At 43.5% G+C, this 26030-nt stretch overlaps 1 protein-coding gene across 5 annotated transcripts in view; it reads left to right on the top strand.

Annotated features, from left to right (window-relative positions):
- Window positions 1–26030, top strand: part of ZNF385C (zinc finger protein 385C) — a 72940-nt gene that overhangs the window by 24336 nt on the left and 22574 nt on the right. For all 5 annotated transcript variants that reach the window (XM_072646478.1, XM_072646476.1, XM_072646480.1 and 2 more), the window contains exon 2: window positions 9926–10177. In XM_072646478.1, the coding sequence (XP_072502579.1) occupies window positions 9928–10177 (250 nt within the window). In that variant the 5' untranslated portion in view covers window positions 9926–9927. The remainder of the gene's footprint in view (window positions 1–9925; window positions 10178–26030) is intronic.

Raw genomic sequence — 26030 nt, 5'->3', positions numbered from 1 at the left:
ATGGGGTGGTGAGCTGCTCTATCAGTATCTGAAGCCACCTAGGTCATCTCTCTCACTTGCCTCCCTACCCTGATTGCCATTCTTCTCAGTCTCCTCTCTTGGTGCTGAAGTGATAATATTCACCACCTTGAGGCCAACAGTTTGGCTGCCTTGCTTACTTTCTGAACACCCTTAGCCAGGGAGGTGGGCAGCTCTGTTTTCACTGTCATCACTTCCCATGGGCAGACTGTCAGGGCTTCCTGGCCCCCACCCCTTGAGCCTGTTGTGTGCCCAGACTCAAGTCCTCTGGACTAGAGAAGACAGGAGGCCTGACTTTAAATTTCCTTACTCAATTTAGCTTAGCCCCTAACCACTCTCTGAGGCCCTCTGTGATGTTTTTCAGTGTCACCCTGAATGACCTGTTACTCCCTGGTGCCCTGGAATGGCAGGGATGGATGAGTGCCTCTCAACTGAATTCTTACTGATGAATCCCATCTTTTCCTTGTATTTGGGGTGGAGGGGAGAGAAGCTGTCATGGTGCAGAGCAGGGAAGGAAAGAGGAGGGAGGGAAAAAGAGAAGGGAGAAGAGGGAGGGTTTGTTGCTAGATGATCTGGGGTGACTCATCTTGGGAGGTCTAGGTACCAGGACAGCTCACCCTCAGCAAGGAGCCTTAAAGTCTGACTTAAGCCAGGGAAGGTTAGTACCCTCATAGGTAGGACACATCCTCTCTCCTGCCTGCTGAAAATCTGGGCAGGCTGCCTGGCAGAGGAAGAAGAACTCATCTCTCCAGAAAGTTCAGCTTAGAGGTCTTCCTGAGAAGGGACATATCTGTCAGTCCTTTTTGGAGTTCAATTACTGGCTCCAAAGTGTATGTGGGAACAGAAAAAAAAGGAAAGAGTGGGGTTGAAATGCAGGCCCTTTACCACTTACTTCCAACCAAGGTGACTCAGGAAGTGGCCAAAATGTGCAGTAGTATCAAACTCAGAAATAGGCTATTGAACCACACATAAGGAATCTGGTTAACACACATTGACTTAGAAAACTACACATTAACATTATCTATGTTCCACTGTATTTTTATTAATTTTGTTAAATATTTCCCAATTATACTTTAATCTAGTTGGCCCTCACTCTAAAGTATTGTGGATCCCAACGCCTGGAGAACAGAGGGAATTAAGATGGAAAAGTGGGTCCAGACATTGTCTCCTCATTGAACAAAGGAGAGGACTTCTGGGTTGGATGAGGATATAAGGGGACCTGGGTTCAAATCTCAGTTTTGCCATTTTGTGGCCTCTGTGACCTTGAATAGGTCATTTCTCCAGTCTGAACCTCACTTTCTGCTCCTGTAAATTGAGGGAGCTAGGCTAGACGAGCTCAAAGGTCTCTTCCAGTTCTAAGGTCTATGAGTTCTACCAACTTTTCCCAGAGGCATCTTGACTCCAGGAAACCCATTTCAACCCTTTCCATGGAGCTGCAATACCTTCCCTTGATGAAACATCTCTGGAAGCGTGTGCACTCCAAAAAGGGCACCTCTAAGTGGGCCATGCCAGGTGATTAATTGGCCTCATTAAGGGTTTACTGAGTTAGCCCTTCATGCCTTGCCAAGGCCTAGGAAACTATCCTTCAGAGTTAAACCCTTGCGTGAAGGGAGAGTAGGAGGGACAGGCATCCTCTTTTCCAATTTAACCTTCCAGTAGATAAAGCTGGGTCCCCCAGGACATAGCTTTCCCTAACAGGCCTTCATTTAGGGAAGAAGGACTGGGATACCTCTCCCCAACACCCTCACTCTCCTCCTAGGGCTCTTTAACCAAGGTTCTGTGGTTGAAAGAGCAGTAGGTTTGCCATTAAATGACCTGAGATCCATTCTAACTCCTCCATTTACTGCTTGTGTGACCCTGGGCAAGCCACTAAATCTGATCCTTTCCCCAACAGAGCCAGGATTCAAATCCAGATTAGCCAATTCCAAATCCAATGCTCTTTAACTACATCCACACTGCCTCCCTTTGGGTCTACTAGATTTGTCAAGCTCTGATGGTGGGGGATTCATGTTCAGTTGTAGGGTTAGAGACAGCCTTGGAAGTCCCTTCCAACTCTAGAAGATGAAGTTAAAGGTCACCTTCAATTAATGCCTGACTATTTGGGTCAGGGAAAAATGAGGGGAATGGGCTAAAGTGATCTTGTTGCCAGGCAACAAACATTTATCAAGCACTTCCTATGTGCCTGGCACCGTGTTTAAGCACTAGGAATATAAATACAGGCAGAAAGATAGTCCCTGCCCTCCAAGAGCTTATGGTCTAAGGGTGGGGTGCGGAATTATTTCATAGTATACTGTAAAGGATGCTAGAATCAAAGTCAGGGAAGACCTGGATTGAACCCCAGCTTTGACACTAGCTGAGTGATCCTGGACAAATCACTTGGTCCTTCTGAGCCTCAGTTTTCTCATCTATAAAATTTGGATGATAGTATCCATCTCAAAGGGTTGTGGAGAAGTTTAAACAAGATGATGTTTGAAAAACACTTTGTAAAGCTGAAAGTCATGGTATAAATGTCAGCTGCTGCTTCTTCGTCTTATTTGTCTCTCAGGTCTCTTCCAACTTTAAATCTATGAGCAATAATTCCAGGCACAGTGACCAGGAGCTCACTTCACACCTGCTACCCCTAATATACCCCTCTCGGTAAAAGGGCAAAGGGGATAAGTTTCCCTGGCAGATACCACGTTGCCTTCTGAGGAAGTCATCCGGCATTGGTTAAGTGCCTACTATGTGCCAGGCATTGTGCTCAATGTTGAAGATACAAAGAAGGTCAAAAGAGAGTCCTGCTCTCATTGAGAGCTGGGTGGCACAGTGCCGGGGGCCTGGAGTCAAGAAGATCTGAGTTCAAATCTGGTCTCAGACACTGAGCAACCCTGGGTGAGTCTCTTAATTCTGTCTGCCTCCATTTCCTCAATTGTAAGATGAAGATAATAATACCTACTTCCCAGGGTTGTTGCAAGGAAAAGAAATTATATTTTTAGAGCTCCTGCTTAGCACAATGCTGAGCACGTAGCAGGTGCTTAATGAATGTTTTTCCCCATTCTTGATCAAAGGAGTCTAATGGGAGGGACAACACTTAAACAACTATGCACAAACAAAAGATATAGACAGGATAAATTAGAGGTATTCCCAGAGGGAAGACACGGCAATTAAGGTGGACTGGAAAAGGGCTTCTTACTGAAGGGAGGACTTTAAGTAAGACTAGGGAAGTCTGGTAAATTAGGAGAAGATTTCAGGCATGGAGCATGGTCAATGAAAAGCCAAGTCAGAAGATGGAGCGTCATGTTCAAAGAACGGTAAAGAGGACACTGTCCCTGGATCACAGAAGACATGGGGAAGAGTAAGATGTAAAAAGACTGGTAGCAGAAAGGGCCTAGGTTATAAAGGACTTTGAAAGCCAAGCAGAAGATGTTATGTTTGGTCTTGGAGGTAACAGGAGGCTTGTTGAATATGGGATAGCAGCCCTACCCGGGCTTTAGTGAGACCATCTTGGCAGCTGAGTGAAGGATGGGTTGGAGTAGGGAGAGACTTGAGGAGATCCACCAGTGGGCTAGAGGCAGGAACGAATTAACTTTCTTCCATTTTGAAAAGTGAGGAAACTGAAGCACAGAAAGGGGCTGGAGCAGGAATTGTACATGGCAGGCCACAGGGATTGGAACTTTGACTCCATTGGTATGGGGATCTTCCAAGTGATGAGCCTCTCTCTCAGTGAAGGACATCACTTTCTCAGAATGCTTGCAGTACTGAGAAGTTAAGTGATTTGTCCAGGGTCACACACCCAATAGTCAGCCAACAAAGCATTTATTAAACACTTACTATGTGCCAGGCAGGCACTATGCTGTCAGTATGAGTCAGGACTTGAACCCAGGTCTTTCAGATTTCAAGGCAGGCTCTGTCTAGTACACACAAGGGACTTGAATGTCCAACAAATTGAAGAGAGAAGCTGATACCAAAGCCTGATTTAGAAGTCCCTGTCACCATTATGTCTCCATGGTTGGGCCTTGTGATCGTTGTTTCTTCTTACATTTCCAACACTGGTCTCTGTAGCAGAAATAATTCTGTCTGGAGAGGATGGCTTTACTCCCACCTCAGCCCTCTCTTTTTTTTTTTTTTTTTTATTAATTTTTTTATTTTTTTAATGTTTAACAATCACTGCCATACAATTGCGATTTTATCCCTCCCCACCCACCCCCCACTACCTCCCTCCCTCCCCACGACTGCATACAATTCTGTATAGATTCTACATATACTTTCCTATTGAGTATATTTTCACTATAGTCATGCTGTGTAGTCAGACTAAGATAAATGAAAGAATCCGTATAACAAATCAGAACATGATACACAAACAGATACACATACACAAACATGATCTGCTACATTATGTGAGTGACTTCCATATTTCTCTCTCTGAGTGTGGAAGGCATTTTGCCTTGAGGTCCACCATTGGGATTTTTTTTTTTTTTCAGAAGTTCTTGTGTTATTACAAAAATCTAAGTCTACCAGAAAAAACTCTCACACACTGTGGTTGTTGCTGTGCATAAAGTTCTCCTGGTTCTGCTCCTTTCACTCAGCATCAGGTCATATAAGTCCTTCCAGGCCTCTCTGAAGTCCTCTTGTTCATCATTTCTTATGGCACAATAGTACTCCATTACATTCATATACCATAATTTATTCAGCCATTCCCCAATTGATGGACATCCCCTTGACTTCCAGTTTTTGGCAACTACATAGAGTGCTGCTATAAATATTTTTGTACATGTGGGACCCTTTCCCATTTTTACGATCTCTTGGGGATATAGTCCTAGTAGTGATATTGCTGGGTCAAAGGGTATGCACATTTTTGTAGCCCTTTGGGCATAGTTCCAAATTGCTCTCCAGAATGGTTGGATGCGCTCACAGCTCCACCAACAATGAATTAGTGTTTCAACTCTCCCACATCCTCTCCAGCATTTATCATTTTCTTGTTCTGTCATGTTTGCCAATCTTATAGGTGTGATGTGGTACCTCAGAGTTGTTTTGATTTGCATCTCTCTAACCAATAGTGATTTAGAGCATTTTTTCATATGATTATAGATAGCTTTAATTTCTTCCTCTGAAAATTGCCTGTTCATATCCTTTGACCATTTATCAATTGGGGAATCAGCCCTCTCTTAACACACAATGAAGTCATTGGGATTATAACTTTGGAATCAGAAAAGACCTCAGAGATCATCTTGTCTAATCTTCTCATCTTATAGGTCCAGGGAGATTCATAGAATCACAGATTTAGAGTTGGAAGGGATTGATTGGTGTTCAGTTATGTCTGACGCTTCATGACCCCACTGGGGGTTTTCTTTGGCAAAGATACTGGAATGGTTTAAATTTCCTTCTCCAGCTCATTTTACAGATGAAGAAACTGAGGCAAACAGGGTTAAATGACTTGCCCAGGGTTGTACAGCTAGGAAATGTCTGAGGATGGATTTGAACTCAGGTCTTCCTGACTCCAGGCTCTGCTCTATCTACTGAACCACCTAAGCTGTGGATCTTAGAGACTAATGTTATCTAATTTCCTCATTTTACACATGAAGAAACTGAGACCCAAGGAGATAACAGGTAACTGGCCCAAGATCACACAGGTTATGAGTCTCTGGGAGGGGATTTGAATGCCTGGTCTGACTGTAAAACTAGTATTCTTCCTATTGTACCTGTTAAATCATGAAAGCCCAGAATATCGGAGCTGGAAGGGACTCTAGAGACCATCTCGTTTAACTTCCTCTTTTTATAGGGGAGGAAACTGAGCTTCAAAGAAATGACTTGCTCAAGGTCACACAACTAGTTCCATAGTAGAGCAGACTCTTGACTCCTAGCCCAGTCTACCACACTGTGGTAGACATTCCCTAAATTCCTTACTCCAGAGTACTGTCACCCTTAAGGTCCTGCTAATCTTTTAAGGAAGGCAGTGTGGTACAGTGGAAAGAATGATGGTTCTGAACTAATGGACCTGGGTTCAAATCCTGCCTCTCATATTTACTACCCATGTAACTTTGGGAAAAATGGTTGGCCTCTATTTCTTCACCTCTAAAATAAGGAGTTTGATCCAGATGGCCTTGGAGGCTCCTAGCAGTTGTAGGATGCTGCTGTTTAACCTATATTACTTTAATATCCTATTACTTTTGCTAGAGTTTCCATTTCCTCCATAAAGGAAATAGAGAAGTCATGTTTTCTCCGTTTAGTCACCGATAGCAGGGAAATATGTGCGGAAACACAATATACCGACTCCCTTGTGTGTGGGAAGAGGAGATAGTGGGGCAGGTGGAGTGGGTGGGATGGGGAAGAGAAGCCCAGGAGGGGGATGTGACTGTGCCCCTCTCCCCACTGAAATGGGCAAATGCCATGCCCTTAAAAATTGACAGAATGGCAGTCAGGGAGAATATTTGGCATCTCCTTAAGTTTAGCTGGACTGGGATCAGGAGACCAGTCCCTAAAGGCCAGAACTTCATGGCCAGAGAAGGGAGAGTGTGGGTGTGGGTGTGGGGGATTGAGAAGAGTCACAGGGGCTACAGTGGGAAGGTAGAAGCTGGCATTTGGGAGGCATGGAGGGCGGGAGCTTAGGCCAGGACACAATTAGCAAAAGAATTCCTTTTGTCGGGCCCTGTAAGTAGAGAAGCTGTAGATCACAGCGGTTTAATCAGCTCGTGGCAGATGCTTGTCTGTTTTCTCCCTCTCTGTCTCCTCTATTACCCCACCCCCCTTCTTATAAAGAGCAGTGAGATTTCCAAAATACCTCTCCCTGGGTGGTGCTTTCCAAGAGCATTTTAGCTCTCAGCTCAGTCACTCTGGAGGATCTGGGAAAAGACTCAGATCCCTAATAAAGGGGGAGGAGGTCCCCCTGTGCTACCTCCTCCCACTTATAGCACCCGTGACAGTCTTTATTCCTCCCTGCCCCTCCCAGACAACTATGGGCTTTGGTCTGAGATATGGGTGGGACCATACTATTGGAGGCAGGGAGATGGATGGATGGATGGATGGATGGATGGATGGATGGATAGTTGGCTGGGAAAGGGGCTGAGTTTCCCATCAATGTTTCATTCCCAGGTTAGGGAGGGGGGAAGGGTAGAGGAACGGGTGTCGCAAAGAAAGCAAACCCCTTATAACTCTCCCCACATTGCCTACTGCAGAGAACAGGGCCTTGGAAGACAAGACTTTCAATCTTTGCCCTTTGAAAGGAAGGAAGCATCAGGGGACCTGAGTCCCTGGACATCTTTCCCCTTGGCCTGGCATGATGACAGTGGTGGGCTGCCTTTCCAGACTGTTCCCCTGCTTCCCAAAGCTCCCTAAAGCTAAGATGTAGCGGCTAGACGGTTTGCTATGCCACCTGGAGGCCATACTGAGGTGCTGCATCTGCTAAATCACTGATTATGGTGAGATAGAAGAGGACATTGAGCTAACTTGGGTTCCCCACCCCTTTCTCTGATATACATATGAACATACGGGAATTAGAACCACAGAGTGATACAGATATGTATGATAGCATCAGAGACTGTCAGAGATGGAAGGGATCTCAGAAACCACCTACTCACATAGGGTCCAATGATTTAGAGCTGAGAGGAAACTTAGAATAGATCTTTGGGGAGTCCGATGACTTAATCTGGTTACCTTGATCCTTCCGATGGACAGTGTTGCTCAGTGTCTTTCTGGGTGCTTGGGACTGAAGGATGTCTGTGCACAGCTGGAAGGAGCATAATGGTAATCTGGGTCTGTCCCTGCTCCCCCTCCCCATATATCCTTAAATAGCTCCCAGTCTGATGAGGGACGCACAGTCTCTGCCTTCTTCTAGGAGGTCCTAGTCGGATGAGAGAGACAGGACATTTGCTCATGAGCACGAAGCACACGCTACCCCAGGTGACAGTTTGGTGAAGGGAGAAGAGCATTGACTTTGGCCAGGTTTCTGTCCTGCCACATATATTTACACCTGAATAACTTTGGACAAGTGATTTCTTCCTTCTTGGTCTCAGTTTTATCATCTACAAAATCAAGAGGTTGAACTAAAAGATTCAATCAGATTAAATTCTTAACCTTGAATCTAGTCATAGGTGAATGTCTTTTTTTAAAAAAATATTTTCATCCCTGAGTTTCTACATAATTGGTTTCCTTTATAATCCTATATGTTGTATTTTATGGTTTTAAAAACAATGTCTGAGAAGGGTTCCCTAGGCTTTACTAGACTGACAAGGGAGTCCAGGACACATGAAAAGATTCAGAGCCCCTACACTAAATGGTCTGTAATGGGATGCAAATCCTCCAATCCTTTTGTGAGAGCAGAGATAAGCAGACCTAGGGGCAGAGAGAGAGAGAGAGAGAGAGAGGGAGGGAGGGAGGGAGGGAGGGAGGGAGAGAGAGAGAGAGAGAGACAGAGACAGAGACAGAGACAGAGAGACAGAGACAGAGAGACAGAGAGAGACAGAGAGAGAGAGAGAATATCAGAGATACTGAGAGACGAAGACAGACAGAAAGATAGTGTGACAGAAACAGAGAGGACAGAGATGGAGATAGAGACAGAAACAGAGAGACAGCAAATAAAGACAGACAGAACAAGAAACTAGTTTAAATGAATATAGTTCAAATTCTGTACCTCAGTTCAGTAGTGAGGAGACCTGGATTAAAGACAGTTAAGTCACCTAATAGATGAAGCACTTGGCTTGGAGTGAGGATTAGCTGACTTTGAATCTCGCCTCAAGACACTTACATGTGGCCCCATTAAAGTTACTTAAGCCAAAAGTATCTATAAAATGGGGATAATCATAAAACCTTATTGTTAGGATCAAATAAGATAATATGTGTGAAGTACTTTGTACACTTTAAAGTTCTATGTAGCTACTAGATATTAATGTCATTGTTTCCTGTAAAAGATATATCAGAATCAGATTGGGGTTACTGGGAAGGGAGGGACTGAGCCAGATTTGGAAAGAGGCAGGAGGCATGTGTTGAAGGAGAGGCATCTGGAATGGTTTGTGTGGGGAAGCACCGAGTGGGGAGAGGTCCAGGTGGGTGGGTGGAGAGGGTTGTGTAGCAGTGACAACTGAGACAAGCCTTCCCTCTGTTCTGCCCAGCGATTACTCCCAGAGCCTTCCCTGGATTGATGGGGATAGGCGCTGGAAAGGGGCGGGGGCTGGAACATCTTCAGTGCTTGTCACAGTTTGTGAATGTCACCCCCAGAGGCGGGTGGGAAGGGGAGGGGACAGGGGACTCGGGTTACTGCAGAGTCACCCCCTGGGGCCAGCAGCTGTTCCAGCTCTCAGGAAGCGCGACATTCCCGGCTGGCCTGAGGTCTGCAGTGGGGTAGGGTGTGTGTGTGTGTGTGTGTGTGTGTGTGTGTGTGTGTGTGTGTGTGTGTGTGCTTGGCAGTAGAGGAGAGACTAAAGCGTAAAAGCAGATGCCAGACCCACTGGACCATTGGTCTCTGTCCTTACCTTTGCTCTTCTCTCGCTATTTCTCTGTATCTCTGGGCATATTTGTACTATCTGCTGCCTTTCTGAATATTCATTCATTTCAGTTGTTGTTTATTACGAAGGGCCATAGAATTAAGAGCTTGAAGACACTTTGGGGATTATTGAGTCCAATCCCCTCATTTGACACAGGAGAAAACTGCGGCCCAGGAAGGTTCACCTACGTGCCTGAGGTCACACTGGTAGCAAGCCTCAGAGGCAGAATTTGAGCCTAGGTCCTTCGGCTCTGCCACTTCTCCTCACCTCCAAACTTCTCCTTCAAATGGCATGTTAGGGAGACTGGTGCTTACTTTGATGGGAGAGAATGTTCAGCTGGATCAATGGAGTCTGGACAGTCTCCAAGCCTTGAGCCACCCATAGCCAGGTACTACCACCACCATCCTCATGAGCTTTCCCCTGATTTCTCTGTATTCCTCCACCCCATTCAGGCATGAAGCGGCCACTGAGCCCAGCCCCTCCAGGTGAGAAGGGCCTTCCTGCTCCAGGGGGTTCTGAATGTCCCCCTCAACCCCCGGAGCCCTCTCGGCCCAAGCGGGAGAGGAAGCGACCATCATATACACTCTGTGATGTCTGCAACATCCAACTCAACTCTGCGGCCCAGGCTCAGGTGCATTGTGGGGGCCGTGCTCACCAGAGACGCCTCAGACAGCTCAGCTCTGGGAAGACCCCCTCAGGGCCAGGTAAGCATTTGGAGACTTCTGCTCCCACATAATTTATCTGGAGCCTTGTCTGTGGGGGGCCTTCTGTGTCTGGTGACCCCTTCTGAGTGGTTCTTCTATCTGCGGGGTTCACTCTGTGGGAACCTTTCTCTCAGAAGTCTACCCTGTGAATGTCATTCTTTGTCTGGGCCCCTCTGGGGATTCTTGTGAAGTCCAGGTCCCTCTCTGTGGGGAAACTCCCTGAATCTGGGATCCCTCTTTGATAAATGTCTGTGAGGGCTAAGATCCCTGTGGTGTCTCCCTATGTTGGGGACCCCCCTATGGAATCTCAGCCTTGAGCCCTCCCTTTTTTTCTTTTAAAATGTTTTATTGATGCTCTTTTCTTTCTAAAAATCATTGTTACTTTCCAAAAACTCCTCCTCACCCCAGCCCACTCCTTACCCAGTAGTCACCACACCTTATAACAAATAAGTACGGTCAAGAAAACAACACATTGTTTATGGCTGAAAATGTAGTCCTCATTCTGCCCCTATAGGCTACCACCTCTCTGACAAGCTGTGGAAAGCAGGCTTCATCATTAGTTCCTCTGAAAACATGATGGAGATGTTGTTGTTAATAGATTTTTACCAAGCCAGTCTCTAACCTGAGAATGCTTGGAGTTGCATCAAGCAGGTCTAGATATGGGAATGCCAGTAATCAAGTTGTTTAATTAACCAATCTCAGAGTGAAGAATGTTCTCATAGTTGAAGTAAAAGCACAGGTTATATACTTAAATCACAAGTGGGGAAGGAGGGAGGAAGACGGATTACAAACCATGGTTTAGTAGTATCCCATGAGAAACCCATAAATCCCACAATACAACAATTTTGGAGTCAAGTACTTGGGGGTCATGACCACCTCCGCTAGGGTACACAACCAGAGTTCTGTGACAGGAACAGGTTCTACAACCTTTGATTCACTTCTCTTAAGGTCCAGTAATTGTGAGCATTGCCAGAGGTTTGATGAATCAGTTCAAGCTGCATTGTGATCTCTGACTCTGGAACCAGAGAGCCAGCTCTTGAGGAAACTAAATTCCTAATATATTCATCACACATATCAAACTGATTAGTATGAAATTAGAATTCCCTTCTCCTTGCTGTCTCGTATATTACTGCGGTCCTCACCCAAATTGTTCCTCTGGTTTTGTTTATTTCACTTGTTATAAGTTTATACAAGTCTTTGCAAGTTTCTCTGAATTCTTTAGGTTCATAACTTCTCACTGTATAATAATATTCCATGATGTTCATAAACCACAGTTTGTTTGGTCATTCTCCAGTTGATAGGCACCCACTTTTCTTCCAGTCCTTTACTACTATAAAAAATGCTACTATAAATATTTTTCTATGTATAGAATCTTTCCTTCTGACCTTGACTTCCTTGGGGTCCATGCCTAGTAGTGATGTCATTGGTTTAAAGGGTGGCTTTGTGATGTCTCAGATATGAGTCCAAATTGTTTTCCAGAATGATTGGGCTAATTCACAGCCCCACCAATTATGTGTCAGTCTGTCTTAGGACACCTTCTCTGTTGGATCTTTTCATATCCTGGGGTTTGCTGTCTGAAGAGCACCTTCTCCTGGTGCTGCTGGATCCCAGCTGAGATTTCTGGCTGTCTCTGATTTGGGTGACTTTCCAGAGGTTTGGTAGGGAAGGTTGGAGTCTGGAGAGTGAGGAAGTAACAAAAAGTTGTGCTCTTGGCTGGGTGATGGTTTTTATTCGGAGAATGGATTAGCGGGTCTTTGAGTTTGATTCTGGATGATGGGTAAATTAGAAAGAAATAGAAAAAACAAGAACAGACAGGGAACCTGCAGGGAAAACAAATTCAGGGCCAGACTTTTTCATCTGAAGTCCCTCTCCAGTCCTCCTAGGAGTCAGAGAAAGGTGGAGTTTGCTTCTATGATTCCCACAATGCACATATTTTTAAAAATGTTTTTAGCATTCTTTTTAAAATTTTGAGTTCCAAATTGTCTCCTTCCCTCCTACACCTCCCCTTCCCATTGAGAAGGCAAGCATTAATAATATTATGTATTAATAATACATGTGAAGTCATGCAATATATATTTCCATATTAGCCATGTTGCAAAAAAAACCCCAAAATAATGAAAAGCAAGAAACATAAAAAACCTGGAAAAAAGTATACTTCAGTGTACATGTCTTAAACACAGTTCCCCCAACCTGTTCTTCATACCTTATGAGGTGCCCCTTCCCTTCCAGGGCTGCCCAGGTCACATGGTCATCTTTCTTATTTTCCTCCTCAGTTACCCCCCTCCATCCAAGAGTCAGGCTTAGGAAGGGAGGATGGGATTGACTACAAGGAAGAGAGAGAGAGAGACAGACAGACAGAGAGACAGAGAGAGACAGAGAGACAGAGACAGAGAGAGACAGAGAATGTGTTTGTCTGCTTTAATTAAAAAAAAAAACAACTTCTTTTTGTAGTAACTGAATTTCACTGGACTTCATGTCAGGAAGATCTGAGTTCAAAACTTGTCTCAGACATTTACTGTATGACCCTGGACAAATCATCTGACTCAGGGTTGGGGAATTTGCTGCCTAAAGACCAGATGTGGCCCTCTAGGTCCTCAAGTGCAGCCCTCCAACTAAATCCTCATTGCTGCTTCTTAGCCTCCATTTCCTTATCTGAAAAATGAAGCTAATAATAGCACCTGCCTTCCACATTTGTAATGAGGATCAATTGAGATAAGCGATTCAAAGCACTTTATAAACCTTAAAGCATGATATAAATGCTTTGTATTATTGTTTAATTTTTACATAGCATGTCTTGGGGATCGCTGGTACTGACAAGCTGAGTCCTCAGATGGCTGGCTGCTGTTAATTTCACAGTTTTAGAGATAACCTTGTGGGTGCATTTCAGGGGTGTAGTGGAACCAGCTTGAACTGCCTCTGGGGAAACAGCTTGGCAAATACTACAAATTAGACTTGATTTATTATTTTGTTTTTATTGTTTCTAGACTTAAGAAGAAAATTTTAATAATGAAAATTAACTTAATAATGTGTCCTGAGCATATACTCCTCAACCCCCTAGACTACTGGTAAACATTCACACACCCTGATAGATGTCTTCCTATCACTAGGTCATGAGCCCCCACCAATGGATTTCCCCATAACAGTCAGCTAGTTGATTTAGTTAGCAAATGTCTTTCCTCAAATGACCTGGCAAGAGCAGTTATTACAAAGCAGAATAACACTATCCCCCCTCCACAAACACTTAGAATTCAGGAGAGAGAAGAATGGGATTGAACCTAAAGTACAGCTTTAGTGAGGCACACATGTAAGGAATTCACAGCTACTCTTGGAGAGATAGATGGTTCAATTGGGCTTGTATACAGGGCCAATCTAAAACTAGGTTGGACCAGGCAGTCCCTTGCCCTGCTCACTAGGCTCTTCTCAGAGTCTTCTATCCATAATGGGCCACTCCAATATTTTTCACCTTCACTCACTGGTTTAGCTGAGTGGCATGACACTGTATTCAGTTAAAGAGATCTACAGAGATCTTTGAGGTCTGGCAACAACCTTTAGCTTAAAAACTGCATAAGCTTCTTCCCTTTGACTCCCTTGGGACCTCAGCTCTGAGACTGTGTGTCACTCCCAGCCAAGAGATAGGAGAAAGATTGCCTTTTGACAATCCTGCCTGACTCAAAAGCCCTCTCCTTAGTAAACCATGTCATATTGCCTTAAGATAATCAATTTTGAATTCAGTCAGTTCTACTTCCCTTACTCCTTTTGGAATCTTGTGTAGTTGAGAATGTTTAGGGCCAAAAGTATGTTTGTAGCCCATGACCTGGAGACAAATTCTTTGTCTCCCTGACTTCTTTGTAGCAATTAAGATACTTTCCTTCTCCCCACCTTCCCCGCCATTTAACAAAAATCTATTTTCTTTCCCTGTTTCCATTAAAAAAAAAAAAAGGAAAAACAAAACTCTTATGACTACAAACTTAAGCCAAAGAAATTCCTATATTGACCATGTTTTTAAAATGTCTATCATTTTTCACCCTGAGTCCATCCCTTCTCTCTCAGGAGATGATTAGCAATGCAGCTAAGCTCCTGGGTCAGGCCCAGTGCACTATCTGGGCACCACTAAGCTGCCCAACAAAGAGTAGGAAGTGTGAGGAGCTTGGCTGTACTGCTATTCATCTCCTGAGTCTTCCTGAGTTCAAATCCATCCTCAGATTCTTACTAGCTGCGTGACCTTGATCAAGTCACTTAACCCTGTTTGCCTCAGTTTCTTCATCTATAAAATGAGCTGGAGATGGAAATGGCAAACTACCTCATTATTTCTGCCAAGAAAATCCCAAATGAAATCATGAAGGGTTGGGCCCAACTGAACAATACCAACTTTTGTAATATAAGGAATGTCTATTTTGCAACTTAAACTTTCCCCTTTATATTTCAGTGTCTGTCTTAAAGGCTTTAGCTTTTGCTGAAGCCTTAAAGGGGCAACCCTTCTTATTGGGTGTTTTTAAAGCTCTCTGCCCTAATATCCTCACTCAATGGACTTTATGTTTTGACATAACAAGCCCCACTGTTTAAGTCATCCTCTGCTTCTCCCTAGTTCAACTCAGTTTATTTCAACTCAATAAACATTTGTGCGTAAGGCATTTTTAAGCTACGTGTAGATCTAAGCCATCTCAGTTCAGCAAGCATTCATTAAGTACCTACTGTGTGTCAGGAACTATTGGAATAGGTTCTGGGAACACCAAGTCAAAGTGAAAACAGGTCTCTGCTCTCAGAAATTTACATTTAATTGAAGGGAAACCATTTGTATACAGATAAGTAACTTGTAAGTAGTTAGGTGACACAATGAATGGAATGCTTGGCCTAGAGTCAGCAAGACTCCCCTTTGTCCTGAGTACAAATCTGGCCTTGGACACTTACTAGCTGTGTGACCTTGGGTAAGTCACTTAACCTCCAGTTAAGTTTATTCATCTTGCTTCAGTTTGCCTTCTCCTGTCCTCACCAATGACCCTGGGAGTCATAGCTAGGTTGGATCGATTCCTGGTAACCCTGGTGAGGCACAGAAAGATGTAGCCAGCCCTTTGTCCTCTCTGCCCTCTTTCCCCCTGTCTTCTTCCTCCTTTTCTCTCAAGATAAATTCCTTCCTGGACATTTTGGTGGATGCCCGTATCTCTAACAGGCTTTTCTCCCCTCAGAGGCAGTGTGACAAGCAGAGTATGATCCAAGGCTCTGCCAATTAATATCTGTGTGATCTTTGGCAAATCACTTTATCTCCCTAGGCCTCAGTTTCTTCATTTGTAAAATGAGGGGAGTGGATAGATGACTTCTGAGGTCCCTTCCAACTGTAAATCTATGATCCCATGAACTAGAACTGGGTTATGGGAAGGGAAAAAACAACATATTTATAGCTAGAGCAGGACCAAGTGATCATCAAGCTCTCTGTCTCTCTCTGTCTGTCTCTGTCTGTCTCTGTCTCTCTGTCTTTCTGTCTCTCTCCGTCTCTCTCTCTCCTCTTTCTCCTCCTCCTCCTCTCTATCTCTTCTCTCCCCCCATTCAGGTGTGAAGCGACCACTGAGCCCAGGCCCTCCAGGTGAGAAGGGCCCTCCTCCTGTCTGTATCTCTCTGTCTCCCCCACTCTGTTTTTCAGTTTCTCTTTGTCCCTCTCTTCCTCATTCCCTTTCTCCCACACACAACTCTTTTCTTTCTTTCTCCTCTTTTCTTCTCTGTTTTCTTTTCTCTTTCTTCTCTCTCTTCCCCTCTCTCTTCTCCCTCCTCTCTGTCTCCATCTCTTCTCCTCTTTTGTCTTCTCCTCTCTCTATGTCTCCGTCTTTCTCTGTTTCTCTTTGACCCTGTCAGTCTCTCTCTGTTATATGATATCTTTGCTATAGTTACAGTCACGGTAGCTCTATGAAACCATTGCGTTGTATATGCCCATGTAGGGGATCTCCTCTCAGCTCTGCTGCCTTTGGAAGATGGGGAATGTATATTGGGCTGAGAACAGGAAGGAGTAGGCTCTCCTTACACTAGGCTGCCTGTCATGGGGCCAGGGTGTGGGTGGGGGGAAGGACTGTGTCCATTCCATGGCGCTGTCAGTGCAATTTGGGGCCACTGGGGGGCCGGTTCATGCAGACTGACAGGCAGTCACAGATGATAATGCGCATCCTGTGGATTCCGCTCCCTAATCCAACACTAAGGTGGGAGGATCTGGCAAAGAGGCATGAGAACTGGAGGAAGGAGGGAGAGTGGGGAAAGGAGACTGGAGATGGGGAATCTCTTTCTCTCCCTTTTCAACCTTTCTGGAATTTCCAAGTCCTCCCAGAGGGAGATGATCCAGAAGCAGGAGACAGAGAAATAGCTAGATTGGTATATTTTCCCCAACCAGCTTCCCCTGTTCCTTTCCTATTGCATCTGTACCATATCCTTCCCTGCCTCCAGCTCACCTGTTAACTGCACAGGGGCCTCTTTCATTCCCCAGGAATGTATCTGTCATTCACTAAACTGCTCCTCATCCTGATGGCTGGCTAGCCCTCAGGGTAGGAAGCAGCAAGAGTCTCTTTCCAATAGAGATCAATGACTTTGCTAACCCTCCCTCTTTTGCCTTCTGACCTTTCCTCCACCCCAAGAACATAGGCCTTACTGGGGCTTTGAATATTTTCCTGGGCCAGGGTTGATAGATTGTAGGGAATGAATGAATGAATGAATGAACGAACGAACGAATATATGAACAAATGAATGAAAAGACATTTAAAAGTGGTTTTTACATGCCAAAAACTGCTACATGCTCTGGGTACATTTAGAAAAGTGAGACAGTCCCTATCTTGCAGGGACTTGAATTCAATTTGGGGGAGATAACACAGAGAAGAAAGTTCAAGGCATTATTGTAGAGGCCCACAGTGGATGGCAATGACTTGCGGGTAGGAGGTGCAGAGAGATCTGGAGGGCAGAAGAGCAGTGCAGATAGTAAGACCTGATCATCCTCCATCTTACCTGAAGAATTGTAGCTGATGATTGCGGCTCATTAAAGTATGTATAGCTACGTCTACCCCACAGTCAGCTTGGACCCATGACCTTTAGGAAAGGGAGAATAATTTTGAGGTTAGGAGTGGAGCTAATATTCCAGGCTCCTTCGGGCACAGGTGGGAATAGGGGTGTGTGTGATGGCATATAGCCAAGAAGGGAAAGAGAAAGGGAGTATTGGCAGGAAGAGTGGAGAAAAGGGAAGATCCTAGTGGGATCTAGGCAGAGAGGGAGCCAGGGTGAGAGAGGTAGCTGTCCCACTGGCCTCCCACATCCTGAGCTGGTGATGGGGGAGAGTAGTGAAGGATGAACCCTGGAGCCAATCTGCTCCATGAACCTAAGTGGAAGGAGTTCATCGCTAAATATATAAAGATTCATTCTATGTTGGAAATGGAAATGAGGGGATGCACTTAGCACTGAATAATAATGCTTGAATAACATTGAGGACATATTACATGCATGCATCTCCCAGGCTTTCTAGGTGGCTTTTGACATATTGTGATACTCAATTTCACTCACTAGAAACTCAGTTTGTAGTGCAACACAAGGGGGAAATTTCTAAAATAAATAATCTACTATAATTTTGCACTTTAATAAATGAATTTTTCATTTAAAAAAATAAAATAGTCAAAAGACCTTGGCTGAAGCCCATAGGGCCCTAGAAAAACTACTCTAGGTTTGAGGTACATTGTGAATCAGAACTCAGTCCAAACCATAGCTCACAAAATACCCCCACCACCTACCTCACAAACTACCCCACTACTTAGTCAGCTAGAGGACATGTTAGTTAAAATGAAAAACTTGTAATCAAGCAACAGAGCAAATAAAGTAAGAAAATATTCCCTCTGTGCAAACATGGGGTATACTCTCCTACAGATTGTTGCCCCTCAATGGGAAGTACACACTTAGGGAACATGTAGCTGGAGTGGCTCACACCCCTAATTCTTCAGGGCTGCCAACATCCTGGGGTGATGGCATCATAATATTTCTTCTGTTCCCTGATGGTCATAGTGTGTCTGATCTCTAACAGATGCATTATGTTGGTGCTAAGGCACCGTTTCTCTCCACTGGTCTTGTGGTCACTGAGTTTCTCTCTGCTGCAGGATAGTAGAGACTAGACTCTATCTTATTAATGCTACCTGCTAGCCAGCTCAACTTCCATCAGCGCAAACCACCTCTTCTAATAAAGGCAAACTGAGAGTTCCTTAGATATGGCAATGAACCATCACACCCAGCAAAGAACCTCTGAACAAAAGACCGTTGTGGTGCTCCAAGGCTAAGATCAAGTCTATTTTTAGGTTGCCTGTGTCTAGTACTAAATCTGGTTTGGTCCATTGTCCCAAACTACTACCTGTAGCTAGGTGGTGCAGTAGGTAGAATACCAGATCTGGAGTCAGAAAGATCTAAGTTCCAATACTTATTAGCCGTGTGTTAAGTGGCAAGTCACTTAAACCTGTTTACCTCAGTTTCCTTCTCTGTAAAATAAGCAGGAGAAAGAAATGGCAAACTGTTCCAGTATCTTGGTCAAGAAAATCCTCAATGGGGTTATGAAGAGTCAGGCGTGATTGAACAACGGAAGTAACTACTTACTTTAGAAGTTCTTTACAACTCCCATTTAACTCCTATGAAGGCAACCCCAAAACATTTTGTGGGGGGCATCTATCAAAGAAACCCTACTGGAGTCATGTGGAGGTTGGAGCTGTGATGGGAGTCCTGTATACCCAATGCACTGTCATCTGACTCATCTTTCCTGCCTCTGAACTTTCTTCTATATGTTGTCATCCCCAATTAGAGCGTGAACTCCCTGAGAACAGGAACCTTCCTGCTTTTTCTGTTGGCATCACCTGCTCTTAGCACAGTGCTCAGCACATCGTAAATCCTCAATAAATGCTTCATTCATTCAGGCTTGGCATGCAAATCCAAGCAAACACAAAAACTAAGAAGGAAACCTTCCAGCAAAGATGGCAGTGTAGAAGGATTTAGCTGAGGCCACCTCCCCTGGGAAATGTTCCAAGAAAGATTTAAAAAGGAAACCGATGAAACAATGATCTAATAAAACCGAAGGAAAGCATCAATTATCTCCTCTATCCAGCCTAGGAGTGAATAAGGAGACAGCCAGAAACCTAGAGGTGCTTTGGGAGGGGTCATACCATGGGGAGCAAGAAGCCAGTGCAATATCTAGATATTTGAGCCTGAATTTGGCATTATCTCAATCCTAACCTGTTGGAGGCACAGAATAGGAGACAAAGCTAGCTCCTGACAGGTAACTGCCCAGGAAGATGAAGATGTGGCAGAATGGTATGCAGTCAGGACCTGTCTAAGCTGCAGCAAAAGACAAAGCCAATTCTCAGATAGAAACAAGGAAGAGACAGAGACGAGGTTAGGGCCACTTATTGGGAAACAAAAACCAGGGACTGAAGTAGCGGGAAGTTCCTGGTCCCTCTTCTCAGTACCAGGCCAGAGATCCAGACACCCCATCAGAAACCATGGTAGAAAAGCAGCATCCAGATTGTATCAGGGACAGGCCCAGGGCCTAGCCACCTCATCCAAGACTAAGAGAGGGCAGAGACTTGTCCTAGAATGAACTTCCAATCTAAGAACTGAGGCTAGAGGCATACATAAGCTGAACGAAATTCCCAATAGAATAAATAAATTCTTTGTCTGGGTTAAGAGAAGACCAAGAGGTAAACTTGGAAGAGAATTCCATTATAAGTACAAGTGGAACCACAAGGTCTCTAAGAGTGGCTGGAAGAAATATGTCAAGAAATTTAAAATGAAATTAGAACAATTGAAGAAAGAAAAATGAAAGGAGAACACACTGCTTAGAACAGAGGGTGGAAAGCATGATTCAAGTACCACACTGCCTGAAAAGTAGAATGGAGCAAATAGAACTTAATGATTCAAGGAGGCAAGAAAGATCAGGAAAAAAAAGTCAATAGTCTGAACATTTAAAAGAATGTGTGATGTGTGTACTATCAAAAATAATATCTTGTGGATATGTTTTACATGCTTGCACATGTATAACCTATATTAAGATGTTTCCTATCTTGGGGAGAGGAGGGAGGGAGAGAGAAAAATTTGGAACCAAAAATCTCATAAAGAAATGAATGTTAAAAATTGTCTTTACATGTAATTAGAAAAAATAAAATATCATTAAAAATAACTCTCCTGGAAAACAGAATGATCACAATCTATGGAAATCACGGCCAAACATAACACCTGGGTGTTGTATACTTAAAGAAATTATAAAAGAAAACTGCCCAGAACTATTAGAACATCTGAGTATTATACTTAAAGAAATTTTAAAAGAAAACTGCTCAGAGTTAGAACCAGAGGGCAAAGTGAAAATAGAAAATAGAAAGAAGCTACCAGTCATGTCCTGAATGAAACCTTAAATTGACAACATCCAGAAATTTCCACAGCTGGAACCAAAATCCAGGACAAAGAAAAAAGACTATTATCAACCAGAAAGAAAGAGTTCAATTACCCAAAAACTAGATGTGCAAAATGAAATATACATTTTGAGAAACAACTAATATGTTTAGTCATGTCCGACTCTTCGTGACTCTATTTGGAGTTTTCTTGGCCAAAATACTGGAATGATTTACCATTTCTTTCTCCAGCTCATCTTACAGACAAAGAACTGGTTGTAAACAGGGTTGAGTGACTTGCCAGGGTCATACAGCCAGTGTCTGAAGGCTGGATTTGAATTCAGGTCTTTCTGACTCAAGGCCTGGTGCTCTATCCACTCACTGTGGATATCCACCTAGCTGTCCTATGATACATCTTAGTTTCATTCAATTATACTTGTAGCAGGGAGAACTTTTATCTGGAAAGGGAGGAATGCTGTGAGAATTAAAAAAAAAAAGTGGGTATCAATAGTGACACAAAAAAGATAAATAAAAAGGCATTAATGAAACAAAAAACACAAGAAAGAAGTACTACCATGTGAAAGTTGATGTATGATTTTAAAAAATAAGCTGTACCTGATATATACATGCAATTTTCTTTGCAATACTTATTTTCTGTCTTTTGGATATGGAAATGTGCATATTTGTTGATGACTATCAAGTTTTATAATAAAAATATTATTTTTTAAAGCCAAACAAAGGACTTTCTCTTTTTATCCTGGAGGCAATGGAAGCCAATGGAGTTTATTGAATAAGGGAGTGACGTGGTCAAATCTGTACTTAAGGACAATCAGTTTGGCAGCTGCGTAAAGAATGAATTGAGGGGTAGCTAGGTGGTGCAGTGGAGAGAGCGACTGAATTCAGGAAGACCTGAATTCAAATCTGACTTCAGACACTTGATGACTATGTCACTATGTCACTATGTGACCCTGGCCAAGTCACTTAACCCTGATTGTCTCCCAAAAATAATCCCAAAAGAAAATGAATTGAAGTGGGGAATCTTGAGGTAGGGAGGTCAATTAAAAGGCATTAATATGAGCAAATTAATTAATTATTAATTAATAATTAATTATTATTTTGTTATATTAATTTAATATTAAGACAAGCAAAAGGTGGTGAGATTCTTAACTAAGTTAATAGTTATATGAATAATGAGAAGGGGGTGGATGTGAGAGATACTGGGAAGACAGAAATAGGAGAGATGGCAACTGATTAGATATGTAGAATAAGAGAGAATAAGGAGCTGAGGACAATGCCTAGGTTATAAATCTGGTAGACTAGAAAAATAGTGGTACTCTAGAGAGAAACAGGGAAGTTCAGTCAGGGAGGCAAGATAATGAGTTCTGTTTTGAACATTTTGAGTTTGAGATGTCTAGGGATCATCCAGTTTGAAATGTCTAATAGGCAGCTGGTGGTATGGTCCTGAAACTCAGGATGGAGACTGAGGCTGGACAGACATTTACAGAAATTATTTTTAAAAATCCATGGATCTTTTGAGCTCATCAGGTGAGAGTGAAGAGGGAAAAGAGATGGCCTAGAACAGAATGATACCCACAGCCAAGGGGCACAATGTGGGTGAAGGTGCTGCAAAGAAGATGGAAAGGAAACAATCTAAGAGATAGAACAAAGACAGAATTTTTTTGTAGAAACCCTGTAAAGAGAATGTACCCAAGAAGAGAGAGGTGTCAACAGACTAAAACACCACAGAGAGGTCCAGAAGAATGAGGTCCTAGAAAAGACCATCAGGTCTGGCTATAAAGAAATCAACGGCAACTTTGAAGAGAGCAGATTCAGTTGAAGTGGCCAACCATATTGCAAAGGGCTGAAACGTTAAAGTAAAAGAAAGGAGAAGGAGACCACAAAATGTAGACAGCTTTTTCTAGGATTTAGACTGAGAAAGGGAAGAGATATATAGGATGATAGCTTGAATGATGATGTGATCTAGTGAAAGGTAAGGAGATGGGTATATTTGAAAGCAACTAAGAAGGAACCAGTTATTAGGGAAAGACAAGATTAGAGAGAGGGTATGGTGGAAAAAACAATCTGCTAGATAAGATGAGAAGAAATGCAATGAAGGGTACACAGAAGATTAGAGAGAGGGTATGGTGGAAAAAACAATCTGCTAGATAAGATGAGAAGAAATGCAATGAAGGGTACACAGAAGAGAGGATGACCTTGGCAAAGTGGAAGGCTGTCTCACCAGAAACTGGAGTAAAGAAGGAGAGATTAGGGGAGAATGCAGAGAAGTTTTAGATGAAGAAAAAGGGGGAAATGGTAGAACTCCTGGAGAATGGATTTAATGTTTTCAGTAAAGTATGAGTGGAAGTCCTAAGCTGAGAGAGAGTATGGATGGGGAGGTAAAACGAGTCTGAAGAGAGAAGAGAAGGTTTGAAATAGTCTCTGTGGGGAATGGGATAGGGAATTTGTTATTATTATCATTCAGTCATGTCCTACTCTTTGTGACCCTGTGGACCATAGTACATCACTGCTGTCCATGGGGTTTTCTTGGCAAAGATACTGGAGTGGTTTGCCAAGGGAATCCATTAGGAAGGATTAAAAGGAACCCCTTGCCACAATGAGGGCCCAGTTGAAGTGAGTTGACCTAAATTAGCAGTATACCAGTCAGCTTGGTTGGGTGACTTCCTGCAGCTTCATTCTGCAGAATGTGAGTAGGATCAGAGGAGGCAGGTGGTGGGAATAGTCCAATTGTAGTATCTGGCAAGGCATGAGCAGTGTGATAGGACAAGGGGACAAGAGATTGGAAGTAAAGAACAGTATGAAAGTCAGCTGGTTAACCATGGGCCAAGATTGGGAAGGTGGAAAATAAAGTCAGAGTAGGGAGAAAGGACTGAGAATTGGAGGGATTGGAGGTCATGGTGAGGATGAAGAATAGATTTAGGAGGGATGAAGACCTAGGAACAAAGGTTATTAGGGTCAGATAGAGCTATTAGGATCAAATAGAGCAATGGCAGAGTCTTTTTTTTAAATCATAAAAATGTAACATTTGTGGGCAGTGGTGTTGATATCTTTGTGTATATCTGAGTAAAGTGGTGAAGTGGGTTTTGGGATTGGAGTAGATTGAGAAACTGGGAGGTGAGAGTGTTTGGGGGAGCATCAATATGAATTTTGAAGTCTTCTAATATATAAGGGCAGGAACTGGGAAGGTGAGGAGGATGGTAAAACAGATACAAGTTATAAAAAAAAACCAACAACCCAGATACCAAATTCCTTGAGAATGGAGGAAGAAAGACTTGAGGCTTGGACAGAACAGCTACCGAAACCTGGACTGGGCAATACTTTTTTTTGGGGGGGGGGGTGACACATGTTTTGGCAGAATGGACTTTGAAAGAGTAGAAGTTGGTGAGTATTGCTAGCAAAGTAGAGTTGGTAAGTTACGGTGGGGAGCAATGATTATTCCAATTCCCCCTCCAGGACCAGTGTGATGGCAAGGTATGAGGGAAGTTAGAGCTAGTGCTGGATGCACTGAAGGTGAATGCAGTGACATTGGGGGGAAAGCAGGCAAAATCATCATCCCTCACCTTCCTGACTCATATTCCTGCCTTTGTTAGGTAGGTTGATGGCTCAGTGGGAAAGAATGCTTGGATTTGGAGTCAGAAAGACCTGAATTCTAATACAGCCTCAGACACATAGTAGTATCTGTGTGACCCCTGGGCAAGTCATTTAACTTTTCTCAGCCTCAGTTTCATCATCTGTAAAATGGGGATAATTAAAGCACTTACCCCATAGGGTTGTTGTGGAATGACATAGCATATGGAAAGTGCTTTGCAAAACTTAGACCCCTAAAAAATGTTAGCTGTTATTTATTATCAACTGTATAACTCTGGGCAAGTTGTTAAAAAACCCCAAACTCTTACCTCATCTGTAAAAAAGAGATAATAGTATTACCTACCTCATAGGATTGTTATGAGAATCAAATAAATGTAAGGTACTATAAAAATACTAGTTATTATTCTGAATAAGGATCCAGTGGTCTTTCTTGTTTACTATACTTTAGCACCCAATATGAGATTTTAATCACTGGCTTTATGAACCACCCCTGTATTAGTGACCAGAGCTAGTCAAAGAACTTTGTTGGTGTTTAGTAGTGTCAGATTCTTCGTGACCCCATTTGGGGGTTTTCTTGGCAAAGATACTGGAGTCGTTTGTCATTTCCTCCTCCAGTTCATTTTACAGATGAAGAAACTGAGACAAACAGGGCTGAGTGACTTGCCCAGGGTCATACAGTTAATAAATGTCTGAGGTCAGATTTGAACTCAGGAATATGAGTCTTCCTGACTCCAGAACCCACTTCACCACCTAGCCAAAGATCTAGACAAGAGTCAATTTAGCTATGCAATTCAGATGGCACAACCCTTCCAATGTCCTGTACTCCCCCTCCCACTGTCTAAAGCAATATGACACCAGAGGAAAGGGAAGAGATTTAGAGATAACTTTATTCCAGGCATTATTGAAATGGTCAGGGTAGCTCTGGATGGGGAATGCAGGCAGTTACTAAGTGGGACCACTAAGTAGAAAGACCCAGATGGAGTCAAAGTAATAGATTTGGGGCAGAGGCAGCCACATCAGACTCCACATGCCCCTCAGACCTCCCCTACTCCTTTTTCTCGTCTATCCCTTTAATCTCAGAGGGGTTGCTCTTTAACCGTGGAAGCCTCAGGCTACATTGTTCCTGGTCCTACATCAAAGACCATAAATTAGGTTCATGCCTGAATTCTTGATGAAAATCCCCACCCCCAACCTCAAATGATTAATTAATTTTTCATCTAGTAGTCCCTTCTTTTCCCTCTCCACCAATCTTTTCCATTTATCTCAGAAGCCTTCCTGGGTCACTGGTTCCAACATAGGACCCAAGTCTGTCTCCTCCGGAAGTTTCACTGAGTTTTGACAGTTTGCTCAGGCTCCGGTCCTCACCCTGTGACATAAAACAAATCAGAACGTGGGGCCTTAGGAATCAGATTTCAGAGGAACCTTGGATCCTGCCTTGAGCAATGAGGGAGTTGTTTTTGTTGGTTTTTTTTTTTTTTTTGTCTCCAGCCATAGTCCTTCCTATCGAGATTCCAGCCCCCACACCCTCAGCCCCTTGATTTTGTTTTATGCCTTGATCCCTGATGGGATGAGAGAGAAAGAATCATTTGGGTGATTCAAGATTCTTCCCAACCACCATCACCATTCCTGCTCCCAGTCAGACACCTAGCCCTCTGAGCTGGGGTACAAATCCACCAGTCTCCCTATGGGACCCCCAGGATCCGGCTTAGGTGGAGGAGGAGGAGAAGGAGGGAGCTTAACCCAAACACCAGCTCCCAGAGGAGAAAAAAGATTTCATCTGTGTTCCTAGGTAGGTTAATTAGTGATTGGGTTTGAGTTTCCTCTTCTGAGGGGGCAACATGCTCCCAGGGTGACTTCCTAAGCAAACCTGT

The sequence above is a fragment of the Notamacropus eugenii genome, chromosome 2 (genome assembly GCF_028372415.1).
Source record: "Notamacropus eugenii isolate mMacEug1 chromosome 2, mMacEug1.pri_v2, whole genome shotgun sequence".
Lineage (NCBI taxonomy): Eukaryota > Metazoa > Chordata > Mammalia > Diprotodontia > Macropodidae > Notamacropus > Notamacropus eugenii.
This window is presented reverse-complemented; position numbering and strand designations above follow the sequence as displayed.